This window comes from Hemitrygon akajei, chromosome 13 (genome assembly GCF_048418815.1).
Source record: "Hemitrygon akajei chromosome 13, sHemAka1.3, whole genome shotgun sequence".
Lineage (NCBI taxonomy): Eukaryota > Metazoa > Chordata > Chondrichthyes > Myliobatiformes > Dasyatidae > Hemitrygon > Hemitrygon akajei.
In genome coordinates, this window is record NC_133136.1 from 88,234,940 (window position 1) to 88,250,304 (window position 15,365).

A 15,365-nucleotide genomic window follows, 5' to 3' on the forward strand; every position below is an offset into this window, starting at 1 on the left:
TTGTATGGAGTGCTAATAATCAGCTTAATTGCCAGCTGACAGATCAGGTAAGTCACTTGAACCATTTGTGTCCTAGCGGTGGAACAGCTGGGTCAGGGATCAATCACCAAATGAAGATGCTAGCAGTACTCTACATGTGAGAGGATTATACCTAGCTGTTATATACAAAAACACAGTAAGAGCAGTAGACAACCAGGCCTTTCAAGCCTGCCCTGCCATTCAATGCAATCATGGCTGCTCTGCTAGCCTCAACTACTCTTGCACCAGTTTCCCAGAGCCCTCAATTCCTCAATCTTCCATGCAATCATCTAATTCCACATTGAGAACTTCTAATGATTTGCCTCCACAACTCCCTGAACAGAGATGTTCACAGATACACTATTCTCTGAGAGAAGAGATCTCTGTGTACCTCAGTTTTAAATGACTGGCCCTTTAATTTGTATCTATATCCCCTTGTTTGAGACTCCTCCACTAGTGAAAACATCTTAATATCCCCATTATCAAGCCACTTACACCCGTTTGAATAAGGCCATCCGTCATCCTTCTGAACTCCAAGAAATAGAACCCCTCGAATGGGCAGCCTCACATCCCACTACAGTAGTACTATTAGACCCTTCCATTTAATACAAGTACATAAAAGTATCAAATAAAAGAACAAAACTGTAAGTTACAACAATTAATCTGGCATCAATTGTTCTGTAACAATATGCAACAGATGTGTAGTCTGAAAACAAGACACAAGTGGTCTAGTCAATCTTCACCAAATCCAATTTAATCAGAGCAGAATAAATGGAAGATGTACTGGTGATTCAGTGCCTTGCTCTTGCTCTGCTGTTCAGCAAGTCCGTGACTGATCTCCAATCAGCAGTAATCTCTCACCATTAAAAAAAAAGTTGTTTTTCCCATCTTTCCAATTAAGTTTGAACCAATGTAATTTCTTCCTATGTATTCAAAACCCACCCTCCGTGTTGTCTCTTAATTATCATTATCTACTCCTGTATCATTTAACTCTCTCAGTCCATTGCACCTTACTTCTTCCCACTTCAACCAATTCAGTATAAGTGGTTCCCAAAAGCAAATTACCTTCTACAAGATTACTGATCGCAGTCCTGTTGCTAGGAACCCATTCATCTTGATTAGGTTCTTGCACACACAAAACTGGTTCTCGTACACAAAAGAGTACTTCCTTTAGTACCTTGACTCTAGGCATGCATTAACATACCTTATATTCCCATTAGATAGATAGATAGATACTTTATTCATCCCCATGGGGAAATTCAACTTTTTTTCCAATGTCCCATACACTTGTTGTAGCAAAACTAATAACATACAATACTTAACTCAGTAAAAAATATGATATGCATCTAAATCACTATCTCAAAAAGCATTAATAATAGCTTTTAAAAAGTTCTTAAGTCCTGGCGGTTGAATTGTAAAGCCTAATGGCATTGTGGAGTATTGACCTCTTCATCCTGTCTGAGGAGCATTGCATCGACAGTAACCTGTCGCTGAAACTGCTTCTCTGTCTCTGGATGGTGCTATGTAGAGGATGTTCAGAGTTTTCCATAACACTTTTCCACTTTTATTGGACCATGACATTGGGAGCAATTCAAAGATTACCATCTTTTGAGAACGTGCATTTTAATTTCTTTTCCAGCTCCTGAAAACCCAACTAAACTGCATTAGCTACAATCCTTCCTTTATAATTCATTGTGTTGCTCAAAAATAACGACTCCCAATCATTTCTTCTTCTAATGGAATATTCTGCATCCTCTATCCTGACTCTAAGAAGGTAACATAAAATGATGCCTTCCTGGTGGCAGGATAGAGGATGTAGAAAATCTAATGCTGGGTACTGGTTTAAGTATGCAACATATTAAGATGATTCTTGCATTTTCAAATAGGCATTTACTACTCAAAATTTGTAGCTGTAATCACCTTCTCAGATTTGATGATCACATGTACATCAAAAACACTGTGAAATGTGTCATTTGCTAAACTTATTATCAAATTTATGTCATCATATACAATCCTGAAATTCATTTTCTTGTGGGCTTACTCAGTATATCCATAACAGAATCACTGAAAGACTGCTGCAACTTGGGCATTCAAACAGTGCGCAAAAGATAAATGCTTAAATACAAAAAAGAAATAATTATAATAATAAAAAATAAATAAACAATAAATATCGAGAACATAAAATGAAGAGTCTTTCAAAGTGAGTCCATAGGTTGTGGGAACATTTCAATGATGGGGCAAGTGAAGTTGAGTGAAGTTACCCCCTTTGGTTCAAATGCCTGATTGCTGAGGGGTAGTAATGCTTCCTAAACGTGATGTTGTGAGGCCTGAGGCTTTTGTGCCTTCTTCTTGATGTTAGCAACAAGAAGGCAGCGTGTCCACTGTGGTGGGAGTCCATGATGTTTCATGTAGATGTGCTCATGATGGGGATGGCTGTACCCAAGATAGACTGGGCCATATCCACTATATTTTGTAGGACTTTCCATTCAAGGGCATTGCTGTTTCCATACCACATACCAGGCTGTGATGCAGACTGTCAATATACTCTCCACCACACATCCATAGAAGTTCATCAAAGTTTTAGATGTCATGCCAAATCTTTGCAAGTTCCCAAGGAAGTAGAGGTGCTGCTGTGCTTTCTTCATAATTGTACTTACGTGCTGGACCCAGGACAGGTGTTCCGAAATAATAACACTGAAGAATTTAAAGTTGCTGACCCTCCTCACCTCTAATCTCCTAATGAGTGGCTTATGGACCTCTGGTTTCCTCCTTGTGAAATCAATAATTAGCTCCTTGGTGTTACTGACATTGTGGTTAAGACACCACTCAGCCAGATTTTCAATCTCCCTCCTGTATGCTGATTTATCACCACCTTTGATACGGTGTCATCAGCAACTTGAATGTGGCATTGGAGCTGTGCTTAGCCACACAGTCATTTGTTTAAAGTGAGTAGAACAGGGGGCACCAGCCTTGTGGTGCACCCATGCTGATGGAGATCATGAAGGAGATGTTGTTCCCAATCCGAACTGACCGGAGTCTACAAGTGAGGAAATTGAGGATCCAATTGGACAAGGAAGTGTTGAGGCCAAGGCCTTGAAGCTTATTGATCAGTTTTGAGGGGATGATGGTATTGAATGCTGAACTGTAGTCAATAAAGAGCATCCTGATGTGTGCATCTTTGCTATCCAGATGTTCCAGCATTGAGTGACGAGCCAATGAAATGGTATCTGCTGTGGATCTCTTATTCTGTTAGCAAATTGGAGTGGATCAAAGTCGCTTCTCAGACAGGAGTTGATTGCTTCATCACCAACCTCTCAAAACACTTCATCACAGTGGATGTAAGTGCTTCTGTACGATAATCATTCAGGCAGTTCACCATGTTCTTCTTAGACACCAGTATAATTGAAACCTGCTTAAAGCAAGTAGGTACCTCAGACTGATAAAGTGAGAGTCTGAAGATCTCAGTGAACACTCTAGCCAGTTGATCAGTACAAATCTTTAGTACTTGGCCAGATGCTTTTCATGGGTTCACATTCCTGAAGCTTCTTGTAAGTCAGCCTTATAGACTGAAATCACAGGATCACTGGGGGCTGTGGGAGCTTGTGATGGTTCCTCCACGTTTTGACAGTCAAATCAAGCATAGAAGACATTGACTTCATCTGGAAGAGAAGCCCTGTTGTGGCCTATGTCACTTGATTTAACTTTATAAGAGATGACAGTATTCAAGCCCTGCCATAACAGTCGAGCATCCTATGTTGATTCAAATTTAGTTTGGAATTGCCACTTTATCCGTGAGGTGGCTTTCTGGAGATGGTACTTGGACATCTTGTAACCTTCTTGGTCACCAAACTTGAAGACTGAATGATTTTGTGGGGACACACTGTCTACAACTGCTTTAATAAAGTCCATGACAACCATGGTGTATTCATTCAGATCCTCAGATGAGTCCATAAATATGGCCCAGTCCACTGACTTGAAACAATCCCTGGTCTACTCTGTTGGTACCTCTGGTACTACAGGTTATATGCTGATGGTAATTGGACAGGGTTTTCTTCAAACAAGCCTTGTTACAAAGCATCTCAAAATACCCAGCTGGCACAGGAACTGCAGACAACAGAACTAATTTCCCCATTTAAAAAAGTTTGGTCTCAGAGTCATCTGTAATATACAACAAGACATCTTCATTCTCATACTCCAAACCTCTGATACTGGAGCCTAACACAATATTTGCTGTTCAAAGTGTAAGCAATCACTACTTATGAATAGCAAAATTTATTGATCTCACAGGTGAACACTTCCCCAAGTAACACTCATTCTACAACTTTTTAGACTAATCCTTTCATGCCCTACCTATAACACATTTTCAAAAGCATTATCAAGGATACATCTCACCCTAACCATGGACTTTTTACTCTCTTCCCATCCGGTAGGTGCTACAGAAGCCTCTGCTCCCACACCAGCAGGCTCAGGAAGAGCTTCTTCCCTGAGGCTGTGACCCTGCTGAACCTCACATCACAGTGCTAAGCAGTATTGCACCAATACTATCTCAGTACTTTTATATTTGTGTGCTGTAGCACTTACTTTTTATTCACAGTTATTTTGTAAATAACACTATTCTTTGCATTTCTGATTAGATGCCAACTCCATTTCATTTGGCTTTGCATCTGTACTCGGCACAATGACACTAAAGTTGAATCTAATCTAATTTTTAAACCTAGCTTTGTATTGTCAAATTTTGTCCCTGCTTATAATAATATATTGATCTACATCGTTGAGATCCAAGCAACAATCTTTGTGGCACTCTAACAGCTACACCTTCATTTTATCAATGAAGATAACAATCTTTCCTATAACCAATCCTCAAATTTCCGCCAATATATTATTCCAAAGCCATGAGTTAAAACTGATATAACATAGCTTTGTAATATCTTATCAAATGCTTTCTTGAATATCCTTCTCTCCTCACCAAAAACCTCTAAAAGATTCAAACACTTTTCCACAAGTTTGCTTCTTTGACCAACTTATTCTCGTACTTTAGGAGAGAGGCCTTTCTTGCTAATCTGGAAGGGAAATAAAACTAGGTTCCAGTGGCATTATTATAGGATTTAGCATATATTAAAAAGGTAGCAAATTCAGCTCTACAACATATTTTGCAGTAGTTTGGGGTGGGATGGGGAAAGGTGGAAGTTGGGGATCTGGTACTGTGGTTGCAGTTAACATTAAAAATAAAGCCCATACTATTATTACACTAGGTCTGCAAACTTCCTACTTACAGTTTGAGGCACTGAGACTTTGTACAATTACAAGGTTTCCGAGGCCTTGATCCTGATTCTGATGTGGATGATCTGCGTAAAAGGGAGAGTAGGAAACAGAAAGTAAATAAGTAGAAAGAGGAAATCAATAGCATCTACTGAATAATTCCATGCTGCTAAATGTCGGAATTACAGATAACAAAACAGAATTAATTCAACATCCACATAATTTATTGGTCACCAGGTGCTCTTCATTTAGTCCAAAAAGTTTATTGTCTTATTTTTCTTTCCAAAATTTCTATTTGACAGCATTATAGAGTGGAATTGCTCTCAGAATAATGGAGGCTATACTACCAATTAATGTTTCAACAAATCATCTGCTCAATCAAGAAGTTATTTTCTAAATGCAGTAAAAATCTTATAAAATATAATTAGAAAAGTGATTGAACCAGACAGATAACCTGAATTCAGCCCAAAGTAGAAAAGGGACTGTGTCCACAAACGCACTTTAGTCAACAAATCAGGAAGGCAAATATCAATAAGTTGAACTTTCTATCAACCCACTTACAGGATTACATTTATGTGTTACATCAAAATCCTACTAGAGGAAATATGAATATCTAGATAGCGATGAACTTTATTTGGTCTGAAAAAAATCTAGCATAAAGCTAAGGGGATAATGTCAGTTAATTCAGACATATAATAATCACTACTCATCACTTGAGTAGTCTGGTGTACAGAAAATTAATGACACAGTTAAGAAAAAGGATATTGGTGGTGGAAGACAGGGAAATGTTTTCACTTGTGGTCAAAAGCAAACTTTGTACCTTTTGAGTTAAAATAATCATGAAGAAATTAAAATGGAAATTCAGGAGAGAATGGTTTTGCTTGTGCAGTGGTTGGGATACACAACAGAAGTGAATTGAAGGGCATGTGGAGAATGGAAAAGGTGACAGAGCTCTATGCCAGGTTCAGCATTAAACAAATGGTCTGGATTATCCATGAGCTGAGGGCTTCACAGATGATACTTTTATCATGTCCAAAGTGTGGCTTCAGATAGATAGGTGACCACTAGGAGAAGTAAGGGGAGCAGGCAGTCAGTGCAGGGTTCCCCTCACTAACAGGAATACCCCCTTGGAAACTGTTCCCTCAAGGGCTAGCAGCAGTTATCAGGAATCTGGTATTGCGACTAGCTCTGATGCTCAGAGGGAAAAGGTGCAGTCATACAGGGCGATACCGATAGGAGACTCGACAGTGAGGAGGGCGACAGGAGAATCTGTGGCCGCAGAACAGACACAAGGATGATGTGTTGCCTCCTAGCTGACAAGGTCAACCACGTCCCTGAGCAGCTGCAGAGAATCCTCGAAGGGGAGGGCAAACAATCAGAGGTACATGTTGGTACAAATGACATGGGTGGAGCAAGGGATAATGTCCTGCAAAATGTGTTAGGTAAGAAATTAAAATGCAGGATATCAAGGGCAGTGATCTCCCAGTGCCACATGCTAGTGTTGTGTCAGCCAGTCAGGTCTGTCTTGGTATGTGCTGCAACTTTCTGCCCAGTGGTATGTGATGGAAGGTTTGAGAGAGCTGGGCAGGATCAGATTTCTGGAGGACAGTAGTCTGGTTTGGGGTCTTTTGTTGGGAGGTGCGGAGAGAACAGCACCAGGGAAGACACCTGGAAGATCCCATCTGAAGAGGAGTCCCTACTGCAAAGAGTGCTTTGTGAGACAAAGGATTCCAAGAAGAGAAGTTCTATCTGTGGTTAGTGATGGGAATTCAGCATCGTGAGTAAAGCGATATGCCCGACTACTCCAGAAATGAGCTCTGTTAGCTGTTTGTTAAAATTGTCAGTGTTGCAGTTGAACAGGGGAAACTATGGAGCCACGAGGGAGGAGCTGGCCAAAGTTAACTGGACGGATATCCTAGCAGAAAAGACAGTGGAACAGCAATGGCAGGTATTCTTGGGAATAATACACAAGGTGCAAAATCAGTTCATCCCCCGGAGAAGGAAGGATTCAAAGGGGGGAAAGGGGCCACAGTGGTTGACAAAGGAAGTCAGAGATTGCATAGCATTAAAAAAAAGGAAATATGACAGAGCTAAGGTGAGTGGGAGGACAGATGACTGGGAAATTTTTAAGGAACAACAGAACTTAACTAAAAAGGCAATACGGGGAGAAAAAATGAGGTACGAACGCAAGCTAGCCAGGAATATAAAGGAGGATAGCAAAAGCTTTTTTAGGTATGTGAAGAGAAAGAAGATAGTTAAGAACAACGTTGGGCCCTTGAAGAATGAATTGGGTGAAATTGTTATGGGAAACAGAGAAATGGCAGAAGAATTTAATAAGTACTTTAGATCTGTCATCACTAGGGAAGACACAAGCAATCTCCCGGATGTATAGATGGGCCAAGGACATAGGGTAACAGAGGAAATGAAACAGATTGACATTAGGAAGGAAACGGTGATGAATAGACTGATGGGACTGAAGGCTGACAAATCCCCAGGTCCAGATGGTCTGCATCCTAGGGTACTAAAGGAGGTGGCCCCAGAAATTGCGGATGCATTGGTAATCATTTTCCAATGTTCCTTAGATTCAGGATCAGTTCCTGAGGATTGGAGAATGGCTAATGTTATCCCACTTTTTAAGAAAGGAGGGAGGGAGAAAACAGAGAACTATTGTCCTGTCAGCCTAACATCAGTAGTGGGGAAGATGCTAGAGTCCATTATTAAAGATGAAATAGTGGCATATCTAGATAGCAGTGATAAGATTGGGACGAGTCAGCATGGATTTACCAAGGGCAAATCATGCTTGACTAATCTATTGGAGTTTTTCGAGGATGTAACCAGGAAGTTAGACAAGGGAGATCCAGTAGATGTAGTGTACCTCGATTTTCAGAAGGCATTTGATAAGGTCCCACATAGGAGATTGGTGGGTAAAATCAAAGCTCATGGCATTGGGGGGAAGATATTGATATGGATAGAAAACTGGTTGGCAGATAGAAAGCAAAGGGTAACGGTGAATGGGTGTTTCTCGGAATGGCAGGTGGTGACTAGTGGGGTGCCACAGGGCTCGGTATTGGGACCACAGCTGTTTACGATTTACATCAATGATTTAGATGAAGGCATTGAGAATTACATCAGCAAGTTTGCTGATGATACTAAGCTGGGTGGCAGTGTGACATGTGATGAGGATGTTAGGAGAATTCAGGGTGACTTGGATAGACTGAGTGAGTGGGCAGATACTTGGCAGATGACGTTTAATGTGAATAAGTGTGAGGTTATCCACTTTGGGAGTAAGAACAGGAAGGGAAATTATTATCTGAGCGGTGTAGAGTTAGGTAAGGGAGAAATACAAAGAGATCTAGGAGTCCTTGTTCATCAGTCACTGAAGGTGAATGAGCAAGTGCAGCAGGCAGTGAAGAAGGCTAATGGAATGTTGGCCTTTATTACAAAGGGAATTGAGTACAAGAGCAAAGAAATCCTTTTGCATTTGTACAGGGCTCTGGTGAGACCACACCTGGAGTATTATGTACAGTTTTGGTCTCCAGGGTTAAGGAAGGCCATCCTGGCTATAGAGGAAAGCGTAGATTCACGAGGTTAATTCCTGGGATGTCTGGACAGCCTTACGCAGAGAGGTTAGAGAGACTGGGCTTGTACACGCTGGAATTAAGGAGATTGAGAGGGGATCTGATTGCAATTTATAAGATTATTAAGGGATTGGACAAGATAGAGGCAGGAAATATGTTCCAAATGCTGGGAGAGTCCAGTACCAGAGGGCATGGTTTGAGAATAAGGGGTAGGTCATTTAGGACGGAGTTAAGGAAAAACTTCTTCTCCCAGAGAGTTGTGGGGGTCTGGAAGGCAGTGGAGGCCAATTCTCTGGATGCTTTCAAGAAGGAGCTAGATAGGTATCTTATGGATAGGGGAATCAAGAGATTATGGGGACAAGGCAGGAACTGGGTATTGATAGTAGATGATCAGCCATGATCTCAGAATGGCGGTGCAGGCTCGAAGGGCCGAATGGTCTACTTCTGCACCTATTGTCTATTGTCTATTGTAGTATTGGTAAATACATTTTCTTTGTAATTTTACGCTGGTGTACAATCTGTTATTTTTCTGGCAATGGCAACTTTGCAGGGAGCAGTATTTACACAGCATTCACTACAATCAACCAAACATCCCAATGTTCCTGTTGGGTTGAACCCCAAATCATTCCAACCCTAGACTTATATTGCTTATGAAAGCTGGCCTTTTCACCTCTGAGTCACGTGGCTGTTAGCAGAGTTTGCTAATGAACCAAGTTTGTATACGAGGCTGGTGAGAAGGTTGCATATATATCTCACACACAACACAAAGAAGTATTACCACAAATAAATTAACAAATAATAAAATATATTCCGGAAGATTGACATTTAGCACAAGGTGCATACAAGTTACAATGCTAATGGCACTTCTTAAGTGATGAAACAGGGAGTTCAGCAGTTTCATGGCCTGAGGGAAGAAGCTGCTTCCCATCCTAACAGTCCTTGTCCTAATGATACAGTAGCTCCTGCCTAATTGGGGGGGGGAGGTGTCAAAGAGATTGTAGGTCGGATGGGAGGGATCCTTGACAATGCTAAGGGCCTTGTGTAAGCAGTGCTTTTGATAAATATCTCAGATGGGTGGATTAGAGACCCCATGATCCTCTCAACTATCCTTGCAATACTTCCTAGAGTCTTGCAGTCAGATGCAGCTGGTCAGGGCACTCTCAATGGTGCTCTTGTAAAGATTGGTTAGATTTGGGGTGGGGAAAGCTTAGTTTGACTCAATATCCTCAGGAAGTGAAGACGCTGTGCTTTCTTAACTAAAGAGTTGGTGTTGAGGGACCAGATGAAATCATCCATTATGTGCAGTGAGGAGTGGTCAGTCTGCACCTCCTAAAGTCCACAATCATCTCTTTGGTCTTGTCCACATTGAGATTCAAGTTGTTGTGCTCAAACCATTCTACAAATTGCTCTACCACCTCTCTGTGTGCCGTCACATCATCATTGTTAATGAGGCCAACCACTCTTGTGGTTATGATGAACTGCAAAGAGATCTTGATCGGTTAAGGACGTGGTTATGGAATATAAAAAGATTTCAACTTCAATAAGTTAGAGGTGATGCATCTTGGACAAACCACAGTAGAACTTATACAGTGGCACTGTGGCAAGGTGCTGACAAATGCTGAGGAACAGAGGAACTTAGGAGTACAAGTGTACGAATTCCTGAAAGCAGTCGCACAAGTAGAAAGGGTGATGAAAAAGGCAATTAGAGACGGCTGGCCTTCATCAGTCAAGGCATCGGGTTTAGAAGTGAGGATATATTGTTATACAACTCATTCGTGAGGCTGCACTTGGGAGTATTGCATACAGTTTTAGTCACCCTTTTTTATGAAAGAGATCATCAAGCTGGGAGAAGGTGCAGAAGAGATTTATGAGGATGCTGCCAGGACTAGAAGGTCTGTGTTATAGAGACAGATTATCCATGCTGGATCTTTATTCCCTGGAGCTCAGGTGAATGAACAGAAGTATACAGAATCATGAGGGGTATGGATATTATGGACAGTCAGTCTTTTTGCTACGGTTGGGGAGTCTAAATCTAGAGAGAGCAGATTTAAAGGAGAGCCAAGAGGTAACTCATTTACACCGAGGTTGTGAGTACCTGAATAAGTGGCTGTGGTGGGTACAATTGCAACATTTCAGTGCATGAAGCCAAAGGGGTTGGTTGTTGGTGTATGTGGCAAACACAGCCAACTGAGACCAGCATGGACCAGTTGTGATGGAGGGCCTGTTTCTAAGCTGTATTACTCCATGACTCTAAAGCTAGAGTGATGCAGACTGTTGGAAGAAAAAGTCTGTTAGTCTGCCGCATGTTTTCTTTTTTTTTGGATATTTTTTTATTAGTTTTTCAAAACATTTTACAAAATTAAAAACCCCAAATCCCAATGAGGAGCATTAATACAGAGCAAGGTTAAGCATACAATAACAATATGCTACAAAGGAAGAGAATTTAACAAAAAAGCACCTAAATTAAAGAAAGTGAGCTTAGTGTCCTCCCCAAACCCCACAACACAAGAAAAAAACAACAATTCCAGACCAACCACCACACAATATAAGAGAGTATAAGTCCGGACAGTCAAACTCCCAGACTGTGAATACACTTAGCAACAGAGGATGATAATGCCTACTACCAGAAACGACTGAATAGCTAAGGCAGATTTGGTAGGTGATCTGGTAACAGAGGATGATCGGTCCAATTTAGGATCCAACCAACAGTTAAAGTCACCACCCAATATAAGAGAGTATGAGTTTAAGTCTGATAGTGAGGAAAAAAAACGTTCAAAAAAGTTAACATCATCAAAGTTGGGGGCATACAGGTTTGCTAGTGCAACTTTAGTGTTATATAGTTTACCATAAACAATAATAAAATGGCCATTTGTGTCCGATATTTTATTATGGAGTTCAAAAGGAATATTTGAGTTAATAAGAATGGAGACTCCCCTAGCTTTAGCGTCAAAGGATGAATGAAAATGCTGACCCGCCCACTTTGACAGAAGCCGGGAGTTATCAAAACAACGAATATGAGTTTCTTGGAGGAAAGCAATGTCAGCTTTGAGTTGTTTAATATGTGAGAATACCTTCCTCCTTTTAACAGGGTGGTTCAGTCCCTTTACATTCCAGCTCACGAATTTAAGTTCACTAGCCATTATCAATTACTAATGCATAAAAGGCAGCAGGCATATAAAAAATCAAGTGGTACAATAGCAGTCTGGGAGCAGAGATGTAAACATAGATTCGTAAGGTCAAAATATAAACATGTCCTAAACAATAATCTAGGCCTCATATGGAGCCAGTGATCATTAATGGAGAATGTGTGGAGCAGGTTAAGACCTACAAGTATCTGGGAGTACAGTTAGACGAGAAGCTAGACTGGACTGCCAACACAGATGCCTTGTGCAGGAAGGCACAGAGTCGACTGTACTTCCTAAGAAGGTTGGCGTCATTCAATGTCTGTAGTGAGATGCTGAAGATGTTCTATAGGTCAGTTGTGGAGAGCGCCCTCTTCTTTGTGGTGGCGTGTTGGGGAGGAAGCATTAAGAAGAGGGACGCCTCACGTCTTAATAAGCTGGTAAGGAAGGCGGGCTCTGTCGTGGGCAAAGTACTGGAGAGTTTAACATCGGTAGCTGAGCGAAGGGCGCTGAGTAGGCTACAGTCAATTATGGATAACTCTGAACATCCTCTACATAGCACCATCCAGAGACAGGATGAAGAGGTCAATACTCCCCAATGCCGTTAGGCTTTACAATTCTACCGCCAGGACTTAAGAACTTTTTAAAAGCTATTATTAATGCTTTTTGAGATAGTGATTTAGATGCATATCATATTTTTTACTGAGTTAAGTATTGTATGTAATTAGTTTTGCTACAACAAGTGTATGGGACATTGGAAAAAAGTTGAATTTCCCCATGGGGATGAATAAAGTATCTATCTATCTATCTATCTAAAGAAATGTTGGAACTGGAAAACCCACCCCACCCACACAACCCAAACCTAGGCGGCTACCAAAACAAGTAGCTAGCTCTACCAAAAAAATTAACCCAAATACAACTTCCAGATCTGTGTCACAAATGCTATAACAAACAGTAACTAGTTTATGCACTAGAAAACATAACTACAGATTAGAACACCTTCTGCCGAAATATACAATACAGAGAAAATCGGAAGAAAACCAAAACTAACCTACCCGCAAAATATTATAGAAAAATAAAGTAAGAGAAAGGGGGAAAAAAAGGGTAAGAAGGAAAAAGAAAAAAGAGGAAGGGGAAAATTATAAATTCAAGACGAGTATTTATCAACCGTTTACAGAGAAGGGAGAAAAAAAAATTCAGAGAATGGAAAAAAAGGGGGTGAAGAAAAGAAAAGGATAAAATAAATAAATATTTAAAACAGAGGAAAAATAAATCAGCAGTTGAACTGTGAACCGACAAACAGGGAGGCCTTCCGCATGTTTTTTTAAAACATAGTTTTGTGTAATTCTGCAAATTAATACAATGACTTACCCATTGATTGGCAGTTTTGCTTGAGTCTGAACGTGGGATGTTGCAGAAAACCCATTGTTACTGGATATTGAAACGTAGGAGGTCTGTTGTAACTAAGGAAAAGAAAAACTAAATTATTTATTGCATATTTGGACAGTTTACTTGCCCATTTCTTATTACTGGGTATAACCTACAACAGTTTATTTCATGAATACATCACCACAATATAACACATTGAGAACACATTAAGAACTGAAATTCTTTCAATTTCTCTTCACTTTTCACTGAAAAGTTGTATTTTATTGGAACTTGTTACACTATCTACCCTTCACAGAAAAGCTCCTATAGGAGAAGCAATACGATTACACAGAGTATGCTGAGTAATGTTTTTTGAACAGATTTACATTTGAAATATAAAAGGCAGGGGTGAGAGCAGGAGGGCATGAGCAAGCGCGATCATGGTTACGTTTGGGGTGCTGGGAAGTTGTCAATGAGTGAGCAAGACGCAGGTAAAGGAAGGGCAAAGGACAGTGGGAGGTGGTAGGGGTGAGTAGTGATTAGATTATGATTTTGTGAAGAGGTCTTGTATTGGGAGATGAGTGTGTCACCTTGTACACTCTAAGAACACGTTACAGGATCACTACACACACGACATGACTGCATAGCCAAACCCGAGTAATCACATTGACAATTTTGCTGATGACATAACAACGGTGAGGTTCATCAGCAACAACCATGAGAAAGCCTACAGAGAGGAGGTGGAAGAGCTCAAGGCCTGGTAACATCTTCCTCGAAGTCAAGAAGACAAAGGAGACAGTTACCGACTTCAGCAGAACTCACACCATCCATACCCCTCTTTACAATCTTTTTCAAGCTCCTGGGAGGGCACATCTTGCACAACCTCTCACTGCCCCAGACCACATCCTATATAATCAAGAAAGCTGAGGAGGCTGAAGAGAGCTAGACTGTGCACATCAATACTTATGACATCCTATAGATGTGCAGTAGAGAGCATCCCAATATGCTGAATCACTGCATGGCACGGAAACTATACTGCAGTGGAGAGGAAGGCTTTACAACGGGTAGTCAAAACTGCCCAGTGCATCACTGGCACCAGCATACCTGCCATCAACAACATACATACAGAAAGCTGCCAGAAGGCCAGCCTTTTAAGAATGATCGCATCCACCCTGCTCATGGGACTGTTTGTCCTACTCCCATCACTGAGGAGGCTATATAGCATCCACACTGGGACCCCCAGACTCAAAATCAGTTACTTTCCCCAAGCAGCAAGGCTGCTCAACCCACTAACCCACCTCACCACCCACCCCCAGCACAACAATTTAATCATTTCCTGTCAGTCCCCTTACTACTGGACCTTATGCCACTTTATGTATGTATAATTAATGTATATAAGCTATCTTTTCATTTATATTTATTGTGTTTTTTTATTATTGTGTTCTTTATCTTAGTGTGTTTTTATAAGCTGCATCAGATCCAGAGTAACAATTATCTTGGTCTTCTTTACACTTGTATTGGGGAAATGGCACAAAACAATCCTGAATCACGAGTAAGTGGTTCAAACAAATAGCATTTTCTAAAGCAGTTATCATTCTGTAACCTTACAACTGTTAACGTTTCTTCAAATGAGGCATGCAATTTTTATAGAAGTGTTTAAAATTTGTGGGTCCAATCCCTTCACCAAAGGGGTTGTGAAAGTGCATTTTACCTGCACCAATTTGCCATTACCATTTGCTCCTTTTGAATGTATACAAAGGACTCCAGATGGCTGAGATGTGCTGACTGGGGGAAAATATCTGTCCATTTATTAAAACATACTGACCTTCTCAGCATGGAGGCTTCTGCATGTTGATACAATGACCTTGCATTACTTTCAAGACAAGGAAATGTACTAAGAAGAACCAAAAGACATTCTTCTTTTCAACACGGATAGTCAAAAACAGGAAACAGTGAAAATAAATCAGAGAATAGGGATAATTTTAGTCTGTAATAAATCAACAAATACTGGTCCACAATA

At 40.7% G+C, this 15,365-nt stretch overlaps 1 protein-coding gene across 5 annotated transcripts in view; it reads right to left on the reverse strand.

Moving 5' to 3' along the window:
* Positions 1-15,365, reverse strand: part of lin54 (lin-54 DREAM MuvB core complex component) — a 105,613-nt gene that overhangs the window by 17,390 nt on the left and 72,858 nt on the right. For all 5 annotated transcript variants that reach the window (XM_073065022.1, XM_073065020.1, XM_073065024.1 and 2 more), the window contains exons 9-10: positions 13,349-13,440; positions 5,292-5,363 (exon numbers count right to left, since the gene is read on the reverse strand). In XM_073065022.1, coding sequence (XP_072921123.1) covers positions 5,292-5,363; positions 13,349-13,440 — 164 coding nt within the window. The remainder of the gene's footprint in view (positions 1-5,291; positions 5,364-13,348; positions 13,441-15,365) is intronic.